This window comes from Anarhichas minor, unplaced genomic scaffold, assembly GCF_050575085.1.
Source record: "Anarhichas minor isolate MPS153535 unplaced genomic scaffold, ASM5057508v1 ptg000027l, whole genome shotgun sequence".
In the NCBI taxonomy this organism is placed as follows: Eukaryota; Metazoa; Chordata; class Actinopteri; order Perciformes; family Anarhichadidae; genus Anarhichas; species Anarhichas minor.
Window position 1 is genome coordinate 20,930,241 of NW_027466473.1, and position 19,736 is coordinate 20,949,976.

General features: G+C 41.4%; 1 protein-coding gene across 1 annotated transcript; it reads left to right on the forward strand.

The window, feature by feature from the left end:
- Positions 1 to 1,900: 1,900 nt before the first annotated feature.
- On the forward strand, positions 1,901 to 13,638 carry arl10 (ADP-ribosylation factor-like 10). The gene is made up of 4 exons (XM_076102758.1): positions 1,901 to 2,153; positions 6,787 to 6,970; positions 11,102 to 11,277; positions 13,345 to 13,638. The coding sequence occupies exons 1-4, from the start codon at positions 2,016 to 2,018 to the stop codon at positions 13,516 to 13,518; spliced, it is 672 nt and encodes a 223-aa protein (XP_075958873.1). The 5' UTR covers positions 1,901 to 2,015; the 3' UTR covers positions 13,519 to 13,638.
- The last annotated feature ends 6,098 nt before the right edge of the window (positions 13,639 to 19,736 follow it).

Below are 19,736 nucleotides of genomic sequence, written 5' to 3' on the forward strand. Positions count from 1 at the left end.
AAATACTTTTACTTGAATTCTAAATGCAATACTTTTGCCGGAGGTTTGGACTGTTGGTTGGACAAAACAAACATTGTGAAGGTGTCACTTTATGTGTGACATCATTTCTCACTATTTTCAGAATTTAAAAAAACCAAACAATCAATCGATTGATGGAGAAAGTAATCAGCAGATGAATCCATAATGAAAATAATCAGTTCATAGTTCAAAATGAGAGCCACATCAACCAACTATCCTGCTTTTACATTGATGCATATTATCAATATTAATCTAATCTAGCCTAAATAATGATTTACCAGTCACAGGGGACAGTTTTATTGAGTACATATTTCTGATTTTCAATGCAGGATTTTTACTCGTAATGAAATATTTTTAAGATGCAATACTTCCTCAACCGCTGTTTATTTCAGATGTGTGTTCCAGGTAGAAGAATATCATTTTGTTAAGAAGTAGGCTGTATGAGAACACAACTTTTTTTAAAGTTTCCTGTAGGATTCTTTGTGTGGAGTGCTGAGTCAGAGGCCAGATGATGTTTGTAAAGCAAGAATAAAAATATATAAATATATATATATAAAACTAAACTTGACTTGACTCTATGGAGCACTTCACCTCTCTCTCCTCTCATGGATGGAGAGACGAGGCGTTTTGTGATGGCCTTCTGACACACTAGTTAAAAGTTATTTTCCTTGATGGTGGCCTTGCTCATCTTTGAATAGCAAAAAATACATATTTTACTGGTTGGAGGAAATTAAAACCGGCCCCTTCACAAGATTTTACATTTAGTTTTATAATTAAAATGTTTGGATTTAATTACCCTATACATGTGTTTACATGAGAATATTTATTGTGTACATATTCAAAGTATATATGTGGTTCTGCTTCTTAGATGGTTGACTGTTATTATCAATTGGCTCACAGGTGAGCCTACAAAGTGGTGAACTAAAATTCTGAGTATATGCTATTGTTGTGAAATATTACTACCCATATATGAAAGCATATTTTTGTATACTTATTGAAGATCCCCTTCAGACCTGTTTTAAGACATAAACTCTGCTTTGATATCAAATCAATACAATAAAGTTCAGTGTTTGTGGATATACCAAATATTGTTCACTCCAAGTTCAGCTGCTGGACACAAGGTGTCTCCTACTTCAAAGACAAGTTCATTAAAATAGTGTATGTGTTTCAAGTGTCCACGTCACACTTGTGTAAGTTGCATACTGGACCATGATTGGCTCAAGATAGTGATGTCATACATTTTTTAACTGAGCTATAAGGTGAACATAGAAGCTGGTGAAATCAAACTCTGCATCATTATAATTGCACACTATATACATTCTGTAATAACACAGATTTCACAACGTGTGCCTTTTCCAAAGCTGACAATGATATTATTTTAAAGGAAATATAAAATGTTTAAAGAGGGCTTTGAACCAATATTTTGACAATAAATTGGCTACAGAAAATATAATTGAACAATGAAATAAAAACAATAAAAAAAATGTAGGGATTTAAAAAATACTGAGAACATTTAGCAGGGTTATGATGGCTGCTAGTCCATGAACTCATAACTTGTGAGGCTTCTGCTGGAGGGATCTGACTCAAAGACCATGTATTTCTAAAATTCTGATTACAGGTGCAACGTGGTGGAAAATAACATTGTTCTGTTAACCTTTAAAGCAAGTACCTCCAAACCCTTTGAATTGCCTTATCTTTATTTGTATCACTGTCTCTTGCAAGTTGCAACTGAACGTTACAAAACAGTGGAGTCAAGAGGACAAGCGAAGTTCACAAGCTACCCTTGAACGCGGCATTTCCCTCCTCTCCTCTCCTCTTGCGCGTCTCGAAACAAAAACAAGCAGAGAGAGCTCGGTCACATGTAGTGAGTCCAAGGAGAAGGAGGAAGCGGCAGTCGGTCTCAACACGGTCTTGGTCTTCAGGACGCAGAGACTCCCCCCCCACCCCCTCTCCTCCAGGTTCTCCGGCTCCAGCCCTCCGATCGGTGCGCTCCACATATGGTTCTCCTCCGGCACATCTCCATCGCCCTGACCGCCGCCGTGGCCGCCCTGGGCTCCGCTCTCTTCATCGCCTTGAACTTCTTCTACAAGAGGCGAATATGGTCACCGCAAGCGGAGTACTGCACGATCAAAGAGGTGACGCGGACCGTTTCCTATGATTTTATTTATTGTATGTTATTCTATTGTTTATTCAACTATTTAACTTGGACGTGAAGGTGGTGAAGAGACTGAAATTACATCTGACTGACTGGCTGACTGACTGAATGAATGAATGAATGAAATACAACGCTGCAGAATTCTGATGAATACATAATTGAGATGGTGGTGATGATGAAGATGAAGATGATGATGATGATGGAATGATGCTTGGTGAATAAGTGGCAGTGGCAAGGATGATGATGATGATGATGAAGATGGTATTTAAAAACAATCACAATGGTGAGGATGCTGAAGAAGAATGAGAGTCTGCTGCTCATGAATATCTGACGTGCCAATGGTATGCTGATGATGATGATGATGATGATGATGAAGATGATGGCTTTGATTATGTGGCAATAATGATGGTACAGGTCAGAAATATGTACAGTAAATATTGGGAATAATGACGATGAAGAAGGTCAACAGATGTTTGTTGAAAGTGGTGGTGACGATGATGATGATGATGAAGGAGCTTTTGATGCCAGTTGTGGTGGTGACGATGATGATGATGATGACGCTTCCTATATATAAAATAACAGAGATGATTCTGACGATGCAGATGATAGATTTCGTGATGGAGCTGAAACTATAAAAGAAGACGACGATGAGAAGAAGATGATGATGATGATGAAGAGGTTGATGTAATGAGTGAGTAGAAGCTGATGAAGATCAAGTCAAGGAGAACATGAAGACATGGAAAAGTGACGTGACAGCGGCGATGATGATGATGATGATGATGGTATCCATAATGTGAAGATGGTGACAAAAAGATGATGACGAGGGCAGGTGGATGATGTGGGACAAGCAGGTGATGAAGATGGGAAAACATACAATGGCTTCCGAAATCTTTAAAATGCCCAGACGTGTCTTTCAGCTCCTCATGGTGTGTCTGAGGCCGATATGAGTGCCGTCAGAGACAGACACAGTCTTAATGAAGGACTCTTCAATGGAGCAGTTCAGCCGCAGCCTGAATATCTGAACACAATCTGTTTGCTCGTCTCTAATCTTGTTTCCCATTCAATCAGCTGCGGCCTGTAATAAGCTTAAGCCTGCTTTATCTGGCTCAGTCTGTATTTAGAGGATAATGTTGTCAGTTTCTGCCAGCATCTCGCTGCAGAGGGGAGGAGGAGGAGGAGGGGAGGAGGGGGTAAATGTTTTCATCCCAGGAGCCACATTGTACCGAGATGCATTGTAATCACGTCTTCGGCTTCGGAGAGCAAGGGAGTTGACAAACAGCGCGGGGTTTCTTTTTTTTCTTTTTTTTGACCTTGGGGAGTTTCAGCAAGTGGGAGGGCGACAGAACAATCTCCGAAAGAGTAGAAACAGATCCGAGCTGCTGGATGAACTGTAGGAGCAGTTTTGTTATTGATGCAGATTCTTGCCAAAAATGCAGATGATTTGGCATCAATGACAACGGATCAAAATGGATTAAAATCAAAGCAGCAACGGCAGAGATCTCCTGACTTTTAGTGCCTGGTTTTGGTCAAGCTCCAGAAACACAGCTACACTTCCCATAATGCAACAGGACAGCGCCTTTTTTTGCCAGACCCTTGCTGGCTGGTAGACGCCCCATGTCTTTTAAACTTTCTGTTATGAATTTACAATCCAAGACGTGATAACCCTGATGACATCACTATGTCCACCTACCACCATATACAACCACCAACACCACTAAAGCGCACTAATCAACATATCGTTGTATCTCGTTTCTTTTAAAGGGCCAGTGTTTCTTTAGTGTATGATCACCTGAAAATAAGAACCGTTGCCTCAGAATAGAGCCGGCCCCCATGTTTCTACGGTAGCCCAGAACGGACAAACCAAACGCTGCTCTAGAGAGGGCCAACCTTAGTTCTCGTACACGCTTGGCCCACGGGAGAAGTTTCAGTTGGTTGCAATCTACAATTTCATCAACAGATGTCGCCAAATACACAGGACCTTTTAATACGAATACGAACAGAAATGTAAAATGGTTTTAGGCGGAGTTTTGTGTTGGAACTATTTCTTGTTGATCAGCCGGGTGCACTGACTGAAGTCTTCACAGCGAGGTTTCTTGGTTTGGTACTATCGTGTTTGTCCAGTTTGTTACTAGTAACTCTCCCTAAAACTACAGATTATCATTTTTTTTTTTTTTTTTTTTTTTTTGCACAAATTAAACGAACAAGATTCAACGGGGTAATTTGTGAGTTTTAGAGGCGTTAGTAGGTATGTTGAACTTTGGACAGACCCAGGCTAGCTGTGTTCACCTGCATTAAGTCTTTATGCTACGCTAAACTAAGCTAAGCTAAGACACAAGATTACATTACATTACAGTCATTTAGCAGATGCTTTTATCCAAAGCGACTTACAATTCAGAGTCTATCACATTTCTACACCGTAGGCACAGCTACGGGAGCAATTTTGGGGTTAAGTGTCTTGCTCAAGGACACATCGACATGCGACTAGCGGAGCTGGAACCGGGGTTCAAACCGCCGATTGAAAGACGGCCCTGCTATCCACTTAGCCACAATCGCCCCAGATTCATGTCAATCATCTCATCTCACTCGCTGGAAGTAAGAAAATAAGCGGATTTATTGTATGTTTGATCACTCAGTCAACAATATGTGGTTGTAACTGAAAAAGGCTCTTATATGCCGCCACTATCGCTCTTGCTGCTTAACAGCCAACTGCTGAACGCAACAAGTTCAAGCTTTTTTTTTTCTGGGGTTGGTTGAGAGGCGTTCAGGGTGTAATGTAGTAATTCACTAACGAAGAACAAACAAGACAAAATGGAGAAAATGGTTCCATTGATGATGATATGCCAGGATCAAAGTTTCCATCACTCCTCTCTCTTCCCTGTAAAATACAGCTCTACGTTTTCCATTCAGTGCTGCAGGCAAGCTGGCTTTAGTGCTTCCTTGTGATGAAGCCAACGTGTCACAAAGCGTCTGCTTCGCTGGAGTGTCCTTGAGCAAGACATTCAATCCCTGTCAGATCCAGCAGTGCAGACCTGCAGCTGAGCTGCTCCCCCCCGTGGAGCAGAAAAACAATAGAAATCAATACAGTATCACTGCTTTTTTATGAGAAATGTTTGAAGCAACAGAACTGAGGTTCAAATCTAAAAGAAAGAGTCGCTGAAGTATTTGAACTGACAAAGGAAGCAGGAGATAAATGGTTAGTGCGCTGGCTTGACTTGAATTGTCTGATCCTTTTATTAACCAAAGAAATGTAAAAATAAATAAAAACATGCAATGTTTTGTCCGGACAAAAGCTTTTAGATAAACGTCTCCTGTGTAATCTTGGTGATACAATCAAAAGAACAGAAGGATGCAAAGCAAATATGCACGAAAATTGACCACTTTGCACAAAGTCCGTGCTGATAGTGGTGCAAGAAAGAGGAGAAGCTTTAGCAGCTGTCAGGGTTTCAGGTTTGTCTCCCAGCGGAGTGCATGAGCGAGAAAAACACGGAGGCAAGCTACAGATCTGTCAAAGCAGCCGTGGTTATCTAATGCTGTGTTTACCCAGCAGCACCGCTCACAAACATGTCAGATGAAAGGAAATTCAGTTCCGAAAACATCTTAGAATTCTTCATCTGATATAATTACAGGGTTGATTTATGTGTCGATTAAAACGATCTCACCTCTTTTTTTAAGGCTCGATCCTCAATCAACAATGTAAAGTCAAGTGTAATATTTTGAACAAGAAAGCTAAAACTGAGGCATCCCAGCTCCAAAAGGGCCGATGTGAATTGCTAATTATCCTCCACAGATCCGTCTGAATGACGACTAACCTTGCGTGACTTTTAAAAAGGGGGATGACTGACGTGTGCGGGATCTCAGAGGGATTGTGGTCGTCTCAGGTGCAAAGCCGGCGTGGAGCTTTTATTCAGCCACTTGTCTTTCTACAGATACAGTCATCTCAAAGAACACGGCCTCTCACGTCGGTCCTAAAGATGCAGAAATAAAGAGAGGTGTTATCACGACACCGCTCTTTTACTGAAGTATGATATCACGACTTTGACCTCTAGAGGTTCCGCAGACACGGATTCATATTCCTGAACATTATGAAGTGTCGTTTGCACACCGGTGGTCAAATTCCCAACTGTTCAATGCATTCACTTTGATACATAATGATCAAACCAGTCTGCAGACGTGTCACTCATGAATGTTAGTTGGATGCTGGGGAAAGCATTTGGTTCTACACAATCGTCAACAATTATTTAATAATTTCATCATCAAACAATCTGTAAATTATTCTTTTTCAGAATCTATAAAATGTTGGAGGACAGTGGAGCTTGCCCATAAATCAGTGGGTGTATTACATTTAACAAAGCCACCTGTTGGTTTCTGTGTGTGCCGATAGCGCTGTGTTAAGATGCAGCTGTGGTTTGATGTGCACCAAAGCATTTACACTATTAATCATATTTGTAACCCTGAGGCCAGCCAGCCATTCTTCCATACCCCTCACTCCTCTTAACTGAGCAAATAACCCCGTTCCGTGTTGAATTAAATATGTGTGTTTAATCTTTCTTTGCGTCTGCTCCGCTATCACTGAACATTCCCGGAGTGTGATGGTCTCTTTGCTCTGCCCGCAGGAGGAGGAGGAGCGCGGGAAGCGCCAGGTCCTGGTCCTCGGTCTGGACGGGGCCGGGAAGAGCAGCATGTTGCAGGGTTTGACTCCCGGGGAGTCGGCGGCTAAGAGAGGCCGCTGCCGGCCCACCCGAGGCTTCAACTTCATGAGCCTCAACGCCCGCGCCTGTCAGCTGGACTTCCTGGAGAGTAAGTCTCCTTTTTTATAAAACACTGTGGGGCTCTGTGTGGAGTCTGGAAGGCATTTATGTTTTATCAAATAGCATGAAATGGAGAATTGGAAAGAGCTCTTACTCTGTTCGGTACAGTCGGCCATTTGACTCCCCAGTGAGGGACATTGAAGTGCAGCTTGTGGGGGGGGGTGAGAGTCAGTGACTGAAAATGGCTTTCAAACAGCTGTGATATGAACATGCTGATGATTAGAATTTAGAGCATTTTTTTAGCCTTTTGAATTTTCTAACAAATGTGTCCCGTGGCTGTTTGGGGCTGTTTGGGCTGTTTGGGGTGTAAATGGTGCTCAGGCTGATGGGAATGTGGCCATTACGTTTAAAAGGTAGTGTTGCAGGGATGACGTATTTTTGTTGGCCAACCCCGGAATTAAAAAAGTAAAAAGCTAACGTTGGGATGTAAACAAACTACACCACTGTCGCATGAGCGTGATGTTTTTGTGGTCTCACTTAGCCACTTGTTAGCAACCGCCTTTTTTAAGACACGTAAAAGCTTAAAAATTCACTAGAGGGTTATTTACTGACGAAAATATTAAAATCTCTTAAGCTTGAGTTAACCACAGACCTTATTTCAGGCATCTAACAATAAAACCATTCAAAAAAAACTATCAAATCTGATACATGGAACTGGAAGTGCAGAAATTGCTGACTCATTTCAGGGTTTTAGGACTTATTCCTGAAGCACTCCATTCTGTCATGAACTTAAACCTGCAATTACTGATTTTTTTTTTGGGCATCTTGGTGACAAATGTTAGTCCAGTATTCTCTCTCTTTTAGCTCCGTTTTTGGTCTCCACCAACCCCTTAGGGTAATATCTGACTCTTTAGCTGCTAGATGCTCCACCATGTTCACCAGCTATAGTCTCTGACTGTGGCTGACTGCTGTTTGCTGCTGAGCAGGTAGTGCACAGTGACTTTTTACTGCTTTTCCTCTGAAAGCGATGCTATGAAAGCGGTAAGAGGGAACCGGAACAGTAAAGTTGTGGCGCAGACAGATAAACAATGAGCTGAAAATCCCTTTAAAGCTCCGTAAATCCGATGGGAGCTGTAGATTCGGGTGATAATTCTCTCTAAATTCATCAATACGAGCTGCCCCTTTCACAGTCTTTTCACATTCTAATTAACAAGAGGAGGATTATAGCAGCTTTAAGTGTCGATGAGTAACTAAGTGGTAGTAAGTATAATCTGAAATCTGGAATGAACAATGAACAGATTCAGCTCATAGCTCGGCTGATCCAGAGTAAAGTTGTTTGCCACCAATCCTCTCCCTGAAGCTCGCTGCATCCATCACTGCCAACACAGAGGCTATCTCTGACACTCGCTGTACTGTATTGCAGTGGGTGCAAATATGCTGAATTATGAATGGATGTTATTAGTGGATATGTACAGTATATGTATGCATGTAATGAACATGGGGAGATCAAATCACACGGGTGCAAAAATGCGAGGCGGATGAGTCCAGTTGGATTGTATTTATGTACAAACTCATGAATCCTGCTAATTAGCATTCCTTTTGAAAGCCACTGCGCCGCACTAAAAATAACATAAATCACTTCGCTCTTCATTCAAGACCGTCTTCAGTGTGAGATGCTCGGCTACAGTCGGCCTCAGAGGGAGTTTCTGCGGATGTAGTCGGAGGAATGTGTCACGCTTCGCGGCTGATTTATTCATTGATCTGAACACAGGGGTCGGTGGGCGCCAAAAGAATTCCTTTCTCATCTCTGAAAGTCAGAGGAACACATGTCACCGCCCACTCACTCCGAGCACTTCAGCGGCCCGGTGCGGTAAATGTTGGGAGTCTTTGTCTAGGCGACATTGATGCAGAGGCATGTTGACAGCTTATTGCACGCTTACACGCATCAGGAGCAGTACAGTGCACAGGGACCCGCTGGAGGAATCCAGCTAACAGCCTTTATACTCTAAATGAAAAGACGCAGATCATCAGATCAGTTAGGGAAGTATAGTCTCAGGCTTTCAGCAGCTGACATTTGGGTTCGTGCTAAAGGGAACTAACAAAATTAGTTCTCAGCTTCCCTCTTTAGTAGACACTCGAGTGTTAGTACACTTTGTGCTTAGTTTGCTTTGAGGAACTCCCTCAACTCAAGCTCACAAACTGACAGCATGGGTGCCTTTAAACAGACCCTTATTATTCAATGCTACAATATACACAAATGCTGTCCAGATTATTAAATATTCAGTGTTTACAGCTTTTTTTTCTTTTTGGTATGAGGGGAAGATCAGTTGCAACGGGCCTCGCTCTTCTCTGAGAGACTTTGTCTATAGATACACTGGATTTAAGGATTTGACGAATCAAACCGCTGCCAGACAAAAAGTAAAAGAAAACACTGTTTTGTATTTTCATCAAGGTTACAAAAGAGACTCGGGGGGGACACAAATCAATGGGGAAACAGACTTTGACACGACACGTCCAACGCTGTTGGATGCATGTCTTCTTAGGATGCAGCATAGTTGGCTGCAAATCTTGGGAGGAAAAACTAACTTTTTTGGAGACTACGACTTGTGTGGCTGCTCAGAAAGTGCCGCCACAATTTCCATTGAAAGCATGCAGGAGTTCGTTTTTACCCTCAGGACTACAACTACAACTCAGTTCGATGTACACACACATCCGCATCGTTCACACCCGTCTGACTCAGTGCCTGCTGTGTGTGTTCATGTGGGTGTGTGTCTAATAAGGTGGCCTGTAGAGCAGCATCCCAGCCAAGCTCCCTCTGAATGTAACACACTGCACACGCCGCTGAGACTCAGGTCCACCCTCTGTACCGTATCAGGTAAATGGGTATTTATTGCTGCCACATCACATCAGCAAAAGGTACAGCGCTACCCAGTTTCCTAGCAACATTCTCCATTAAGTCCACCACTAATGAATTCTTGCTGAGCTCTGCTGCGTCGAACTCGGAGGCGGCGACAACCCGCCGGTGTGCGAGCAGCGATTCGTTTGGCACCGACGCTCATCATAGCCGCGGGTCAGTTCTCCTGCACAGCAGGATGGTGGGAGGTGAAAGCCTTCACTTACTATGAAACTTTCCCCGGCACTGAGGCTGTTAACGCAATGTTCTAAGAAATGTGTGAAGATGTGACTGTGTGTGGTGTAAACAGTACTGAATGGGTTAGACCTCAGTGTGCCATTTTATCAAATCACAATCAATCAGTCAGTGAAGTGAACCATTAGTCCACAGAGCAGGATAAATAGTTACATGGTGTAAAATCATACAAACTATTGTAATTACAATAGCAGAGACCTCGGGCCTCTCTCCAAGAAAGCTTTATAGCATTCCAAAGACCCCAATTTGATTGGCCACCTGCCTGAAAATAACAATTTCTATCCAATTATGAAAAAGCCTTGTGAAGAACATTATCTGTTTACGCGCTGATGTAACCGGAGCTCACATGTTTCTTGCATTCATTGACCAATCTCTTATCACTCAACCATAGATTAGCCTCTTTCCAATAATCTCAGAGCCAGGCCTCTTCCCAGTATTCTTTGTATAATCCAGCAGAACAGTACAAAATGATAAATGGGATTAGCTTTTGATTCCCACCCTTTTTTTCTTTTTTTACAATCACTTTTCAACAATAACTGAAAATACTCATTAGCCGTCATAAATATCCTCCAAAACCGAGATCATGACACCCTCCATGTGTGAACCACGATGACAAAGATGCTGCTCAGCTCTTTGTGACAAGTCAAATCAAGGAATCACACCTCAATACTGATACAAAAAATAAGTAGAGAATAATTATTATAAGAAGAATACTTTCATGCACAAGAAGGAAACTACAAAAAGTAGAGAGAGAAAAAAGGGGTTAGAGACCACAGACGCAATTCAAATGAATGCAGATTTTGGAGATGTTATGTTATACGAACTATTCTTTGAGAAGAATATTTGAATTTGAGGATGAAAGCTGGACATTTTCACCGGCGCCTGAACTCATAATGCATTTGAGAGTTGGAACACTTTAAAAAAAAAAAAGAGCCCGAAACTTAAAAGTCAAAAAGGGGAAAATCGTTGTAATTCAAAGCAGAAAGTCAATTATTTCTTAAATGTATGACATATACGTTTTCTTTGCTGCAGTCGGTGGCGGGGAGGACCTGCGGCGGTACTGGTCGGAGTACCTGAGAAAGACTCACGTTCTGGTGTACGTGGTGGACTCCTCTGACAGGAGCCGCCTCCCATTGGCTAAGGCTGAACTGCACCGCCTGCTGAGGGGGCAGCCCCAGCTGCCCGTGGTTGTCTTGGGAAACAAGCAGGTAAAATAAATGACATCACTAACTAATATGCTCATATGGCGGTTACTGCTGATAGCCGGCCGGTGACACTGTCGTGGAGGCAAACCTTCTGGTTCCCTCTTAGGCTAACACTGTTAGCTCTGCCAGCACTGTTGCCGTTGTTTGCACTGTTTGCACCATTAGCTGCTAGCCGTCGGCTCAGCCGTTGCCAAGTTGAGAGCCGAGGGGAGGCAATCCCCCTGAAAAAAACGAGCCCACAATGATACAGGATTACAAAGGAATAATGTCACATGAGGTCAAAATGTTAAATTAAAAGTGATCAAAGGAAGAGATTGTTCCCTCCTCATTTACAGTGATGATCCATCAGACTCGTGAAATAAACATTACTACATTTCCTCCTCAGCTCACATTTCTTCACCCTGCTTGTGGAATTATGCATGACCCTCCGAGGGAAGCAGGAATATTTGTCACATCTACTGTCAGAGCGCTGCAGCTTTCATCCCCTCAGTGCCGCGAGCGCTACTCGCAGTATTAGCCAAAAAGATCTATCAGAGACATGTAGGCTGTAAACACTGGAGACAGGTAGGCATCCAGGTTAAAACTGGGCATAATTTGGTCAAATAATGAATGGTTATTAGAGGTCTACATAACATATAACAGCAATTGAATTACTATTTCAACATAGGTAGCGTCTGCTTCACTGAAACAATGTTGAAAAAGGTTTTATGTAACCCAAACAAACAACAAAATTATTTTCATCAAATTGTTCCAAAATATTGCTACATACACCGCTTCTGTTTGTTATAGTTTTGCCTGTTAGCTCATTGTAGCTACAAATGGAGACTAGACTTTTATATATATATATATATACATACATATACACATATATACATACACACATATGTACGTATTTACATTTACACATATACACATACATATATATATGTACGTATCTACATATATACATATACAGTACATACATACATCTTTGTATGCTGTGCACATGACGCAGGTGAAATAAAAAAGATAATGTCCTCAGGAGGAGGACAGTGATACTGGCTCTCTCCCACCACACTGCTTTGTTCTCTGCCTCGGCACTCGCTCTGTTTAAAACAGCACAAAGGATGTTTCCAGAAGAATCTGTGTGTTGGAAAAAGACACGGCGGTACAAAGAAACGGGGGGACACATCTGGAGACTCTAGCCGGGGATGAATGGTTCGTGTAGGAGGGTGGCGTTAAATTCACCTCCTTCACATACAGACTATATATAGAAGTATGTAAGTCAATGGTGATTTTATTCTATTTCAGGAAGTCAAATCAGCTTTTTAAGGTGGATTACTTTTGTAGGTTATGTCCAGTTTGTACTGCAGCTGCAACAGATTTCTTTTGTTGGGGGATAAAATGAAAAGTTAAATCAAGTAACAATCAAGTAACATAGGAGTATCTAACACTCACCCCTTGTAGGCTTGAAAGGCTCTTAAAGTCGCAGCTTGCCTCTTCCAGGACAACTGGTATCTGCTTGACTTCAGTTGCAACTGATTCCAATTATAACCCAGTTGTTGTGCTATTTTTACCGAATTATGGCTAAATGTACAGTTTCTGTTTGTTTATGGAGCAGTTAACTGTTTGCATTTGTCACCAGAAAGTAGCTAACTAAGCTAACGTAGTTGTGCCCGGCTAACCCCCACAAGCTCAAAATGAAAGCGGTGTATTGGGAACACACTGATCTGACAAGGGCAATAGTTTCAATAGATTATTTTATGGTCATTTTTATACCTTTTTATGAACGTCTGTAGGGTCTATACATTATTACACATAAAGCCATGGTGAACAGAGACTTTCCATTTACTAAACTCATATCTGTCGTACCGGAGATGTTTCTCGGCTGATAAATAATTCTTTATAATTAATTTATAAAGGACATTAAATTTGCCGTACATTTAAATGTATACAGCGACAACTGATGAAATTATAATAATTACAATACAAGATCAAACCACAACAAATTATTTAAATTATTATTATGTGTATGTACAGTACTGTAAATTGTAAGAGACAGCCATTTTTTTGTTTTCACGCTCTTCACAGGATAAGCCCAACGCTGTGAGCGTGTCGGAGCTGCACGAAGCCTTGTCTCTGGGCTCCGTCACCGAGGACAGGAAGCTGTTCATCTTGGCCGCCCAGCTGGGCTCTGATGAGAACCTGAAGAACTCCTGCCGGGGCCTGGACACCGTCCAGGACCTCCTGCTCCAGCTCGTCTGATCTCATTCCCCCCATACCCCCCCCCCCCCTCTCCGAGAGCAGAGAAATAGGATATGGAGGGATGGCAACAAAGCGGTGGCTGAACGCAATCTTCCTCCTCATTGTTAAAGCTCTGACTTATTTGAGGCAGAGATGGAGGAGGAGGAGGAGGAGGAGGAGGAGGAGGAGGAGGAGGAGGATGCTGAAGGCTGCGGGAACCGTGGCAAAGAAATCACTGAAGAAAATGCCAAGATGGAGCGCAAAGCCTCCTCGTCTTTATCCTTGACCTTCTTCAAACCACGTCAGTTTGTTTTCGAAAAAACCTTCAGCTCATCTCATGGTACAGCTTTTCTTCCGACTCATCTTACTCACCGGAGGAGGAGGAGGAGGAGTCGCAGAGCGAGGAGGACAGAAGGACAAAGGTTTGACACAAAGTTCCCCTCCTGCCAATGATTCAGGCTTTGGACTAGTCTGAACTGTGACCGGTGTATTTAAGCATGCGTATTGTTCTGTATATAAACGGAAATATGTCAAGTTTGTAGATCCATTTACAAGATTTCGTCTGGTTTTGCTGTTTACTGAAAACCTTTTTGTGTGTGACCAGAGAAGTCGGCAGAGCAGAACAGGTAATATTCAGGGTTGCCAGGTTGGAGCCCCGGGGACTAATACTGGTGAGTTAATCAACCGGGTGTTTGGAAGGAACTCGCTGACTCCTACAAGTGGGCTTTGCTGATATCCAGGGGGATTTCATGAGGGGATTTGAAAGGGACACACTGACATTTTTGAAAAACCTGTGTTACTTTTCTTGTCAAAATTCTTGTCGGGAGGGAAAGTGTCCTCTCTTTTCTATGACTCTCTTCACGAGAGAGGATTTTGAGCTTCTCGATTTGAAAGCAATCCCTCTTTGGTTGTGTGTTCAGTCCCAACAAAAAATACACAAATTACACCCAAATAAGCATTGAATTAATTAATCAGATGACACTTCCAGCAGAACTATATGTACAGACAATCAGGAGTCGTAGAAGGTCAATGTTCAAAAGGAAGAATCGCACGAGGAAAGCTGTATTGCCTGAGGTGGCTTTTGCAGTTTCTGAAGAAAAGTTGATGCGCTAAACGGATTAGAGAAACGCCTTCGTTAAATAAATTCTGAGGTAGCGAACATTTAACTCACACTACCGATCAGCTGTTTACATTTTCTGTTTTCTGTTTTCTGTTTACGTTTTCCACGGCCAGAACGAGCTGACGTGAGAGAGCCGTTAAAACTTGCCCGATTGAAACTAATTCCTGAAGACGTCTCTCCCTTTTTCTCTTGAAGATGAGTTAGATGACCAAGCCGAACTTGTTCTTGTTTCCGGTTCGCGTTCCAAAAGAAATGAATGGAAACAAGCTTTCATTTGCGTTTTTCTTTGACCAATTTTCTCAACATTTGTTTCAAATTTGTGACACATTTGAATGGAAACTTGTCTTTAGACAAGAACTCGTATGCAGTGAAACACACGTCCTTGATTGTATTAATGCAGATGTGAAGTGCTGTATTTGACTTAAATTTACCTGTACACATAAACTGGAATTAGCTAGAGTCTGATTTTTAATGCTGCGTGTGCGTGTGTGCAGCAATGTTTGCTTATGACGCACACGTTTTTAATGAATGTGAAGTTGTATTCCTTTTGATGTACTGTAGTTCTGCAGTAATGTTGTTTTCACAGTGATCAAGAGTTCAGTGGATTGTTGTATGTACATCATTTTTATAAACAATGCAAATGGAACTGTCAGGTATGGATTTATGCATGTCTTTATGTTTTCTTATTCTCTTTTAAATGCTATTAACGTCTCGGCTGCAGTTTCTTAAACAGCAAGTGATTTTGCACATCAAAGTGTGTTTCCAGAGTGCTGGGGAACACTACTGAGTATATGGGTAAAATAAACAGTATGAAGTCTTTAGTGTCTCCAGAGGGAGCTGTGTGAAGTCAGATGAATGTCCTCAAGTGATGTCACTTGAGTCAGCGTCAGTTGGGACTGCATGTTTGAAAATGACAAATGTCTTTTGCCGATGAGTTAGACAGAAGTGACCTCCGTAGTTACCAGACCTCCGTAGCCCGATGCTCATCTCTGCCTGCAGGCCAGAGGCTCGATGCTACATTAGCCGCTACTAGCATTTACACCAGAATCTCTAACCGAGCTGTCGGCGGTCGAGTTGCATTGTGGGTAATGTAAGCGGTGGGGTTTTGATGAGGAAAAAGAATGCATGGAATAAAAAAAAAATCTCTGGTTCTCCTGCGTTTATATTTGTTTTACTGTCCAACAATGTGTTATGAGTGAGATTCCACGTTGGTCTGTAATGAAGTAGTGTAGTTTAAAAAAAGAATCTTTATTTAATAATCTTGTTATCTCCTTGAGATTAAAATCTATTTTTCATGGAAGCACAGATGGAGGTACGACTGGAAATATGTGGAGAGAAGACATGCCAGTGAACATAGTTATGTACTCAACCTATGTGCACACAATATGCTCTCAAACAACATGGATGGATCCAGAAGACAAACCGATAACAAGCACCCAATTGGGAAAACAAGTCTCTCCCTCTGCTGACTGCATGTGGATGCAAACAAACACAGATAAGATGTAAGGCCTCTATAAGCAGCCTGACCTGACTTTTGTGGGGCAGAGTTCCACAACATGTTAACAGGAAGCTGTTTTTCACTGAGGCGTCACTCATATTCAAGGTGGAAACTTTCCATGGGAATTAACGGGAATTAAAAGGGAAAAAAGGAAATCCAGGGGTTATTTGCCAAGTCTGTATTTGTCATATGCAGATATATATATATATATATATATATATATATATATATATATATATATATATATATATATATATATATATATACATATATATATATATATAATATATATATATATATTATATATATATATGTATATATTCACTCTTTATTGTAAAATGTATATATATATATATATACATTTTACAATAAAGGAAATTTTAAAAATCTCGTATTATTATGCGCAATCAAGCTACATCCCACATGGTAGCAGCTAGAAAGCAAAAACTATCAGAAAGTGTTATAAAGTTACAAAGTGAGTACTTGTAAGTGGCTACTGTCAGCTGGTTAAATGACATATAAGAAATGTTACAAATGTTTACTCCAGTAATATATTAAAAGCTTGTATGAAAGAATGTAGTCCTTTGGCTCAGACAGTGCAGAGGGTTCCTATAAATAAATAAATCTGTACATGAGAACTGCTGAATGCACCGCATGGTCACAATTTAATGAGACCTACAGTGCTATTTAATGTATACCCCCATCCAACCCTAGTCATATATTTACTGTATGTTAAGACTGCAGTACTTATTAGCATACGCTGCCTGCTGTCAACATTCTTCAAAGTTTACTGCATATTACTATACTGAGAAAGTCAATATGTAAAGTTTGTCCTCATGGTGGCACCAGAGGAAACAGCAAATGTGCAATTTTACTTGAGTCAAATTTCAATGGCAGATCTTCGTCAGTGTCGCTGTTTCTTGAATTGTTTTCTTTGTCTTTCTATTGAGAAATACAATGACCAGCCTACAGTCACACAACATCTTTCACTACATGTCAGATGTTGAGGAACATCTATTGTTTTGAATTGAGTTTTGGTTTAAAAAAATCCATATTCAAGAAACAACCACAGCTGGCGTGAATCGTTGCGCAATCATACCTCACACAGCTCCTCCACGGTCAAACATGCGTCACAGAGGAACTTGGAGTTCTTGGAACGAAGCTGTAAATGATCGACGACAGCAGACGAGGTCAAACTATTGTTCTGCCGTTAACTTTGTGCAGCCGACAGTGAAGATATCGAGCACAAGGTCCACATGACACAAGCAGGGGGAGAAATTCCTCTCTTGGTTTCACAGTGAAAGTCATTAGTCAACGAGTACACTTTGTGAATACATTCATGGTCCCCAGAGGATCAACCGTGATGACTTCTCCTCTAGTGCCACTGTGAGGTGGATTTTTTTTTTTAGGTTGTGACTAAAATGTCTCAACTATCGGATGGATTAGCTCTGAAATTTGACACATATATTCAGTAACGGGGTTACAGTCGTCTTTCTCGGGTAGATTCATTTCTTACATGTCACTTAGACGAGACACGTGGTTTTCCACTATTGAGGAAGGGGGATTAGAAAATGCAGGTTTCCACAGGTGGATTTCTCCTGAAGAAAGTCAATTTCTTGGCTCTGAATAAGTTCCAAAGACCGACTAAAACATACCGTACACACACACACACACACACACACACACACACACACACAAAGAAAGTCAGGTAGTAACTGTTTCTGTCTTACAGTTAAAATGAGATAGCCAAGCTCCCAAAATACGTTTCAGGGGTTCGGGGAGAAATGTAATTACTGACCCGCTGCATGTGTAAACTGATTTAAAGTAACAAGGTTACTACAGGGCATGTTCAATATTGTGTTCCCCAATTACCCGGGGACGTGTTTCTTCAGCTGAAACACTCCACTCAGTTTTTTACCCCACATGTACTCGCTTTCATCTGTGATGCGGTGACCTCGTACTTTTTGATTTCATAAAAGTCTCCGTTTTAGAAGTCATTTCATCTGGATTCGTCGCTATAAAATAGTGTTATTTTAGAATCGAGCATCCTTGAGGAAAACGTATTTTTTCCAATATATTTTACATCGACGCCGAGGGTGTCGAACACAAGCTGAAAGAAGTTCAGAAACAGCTTGAAGGTTTCGGTCTGTTAAATGTTTTAGAAGTCACTTCAGTTAAATCCTGCTTTGTTATTCTGTCGACACTCTGCAGCCAGGGGAATAAACTCCAACAGGGCGTTGAAAGTACAGCATACGTGAGTCACATGAAGCAGGATGTTGCATGACTAAGTGTTCACACAAACTACAGAAACGCAGTGCTCTTCTATCACTGGAGCTGCTTCCACCAGGCTTTATGGCCGACATTTAAATCGGATGCTCCTCTAGAAGTGACGCATGTTTCCATCTACCTGTCAAACTAAACCTCTGAGGATTACTTCACTGGTTTCTCCCCTCGAGCCATCAATGCAACCACAGTTCTCCAGATGACGATGCAGCCGTTTTGCTGAAAATGTCAAATTAATTTTAAGGAGTGGGAGTCTCTTAACAGACGCCACAGTTGTTAAATCAACAAAGAAAAACACCCTTTAACGACTGCATCCTCCATGAAGCGTTGACAGCGCGTCATTGCCTGAGGATTGTGGGATAAGTCAAAGTGTGATGGATCCATTCATATGTAATAAAATAAAAAGGCTTGTGGATGTTTCATTCTATCCGTGTAGTTTTTGGTGCAAAGATGTTTAGGTGTCTTTTAAAACTGGACAGAATATTGACAGGTTCGAGTGTTTTAGAAATGCAGCATGCTTTCTACAAATATATTACATATTAATATAGAAGTGGCAGGACTACAGAATCTGACATTTTTTAATGACAAAAGCAGTTAATATGTGTGCAATGGAGAGGTCACCACAGTAACAGTTTCTTTACTTCCACCAAAATGCTCACAGTACACACACGCGCAGTTGAACTTACTCACTGATTTATGGAACCAGTGCAGAGGGTTCAAAATATGCATTGCTTAATTTTAATGGGTCATTGCACTCAAGCACCAAAATGCAATAACTCAACCAAAATGAGGATTAATCCACTGCTGAAAATATATTATATATATTTTTCCTCCTGTTTGATAAAACTACAGGGGACCGGCTGTTTTGGGACGTTAATGAGCTTTTTAGAACTATATATTCTTGAGATGTTTTTAAGAGATCTTCATGTGGAACCAATGAGCTCGGAGCTGAGAGACGGAATAACACATTGTTGGGTTTGGTTGTTGACAATGAAACAAATATTAAATAAAACCAGCACGGTCCTGTAAACCGCCACGCCCTTCTTCTCTCTTTTCTTCTCTTCAGAGACTCTCACGCAAACATTTGTTTATTTCAGAAGCCATCCTGGTGATGACTCCAGGCTCTCTTTAGTGTTTGTCGTGAGTCTGAGCGGTTCAATGTTCTCTACCAGCGTCGTCGTTGAAACTGTTTCACACGATTAAAATTCCTCCACAAAGAAATATGCAATAAAGTCCAGACGAACCAGACCGTTACCAATCGGTTAACCGCGTTACTAATTCATAACGAGGTTAACTCTGAAGCTCAGAACTGCACGCATCTCCACGTCAAAACATGAT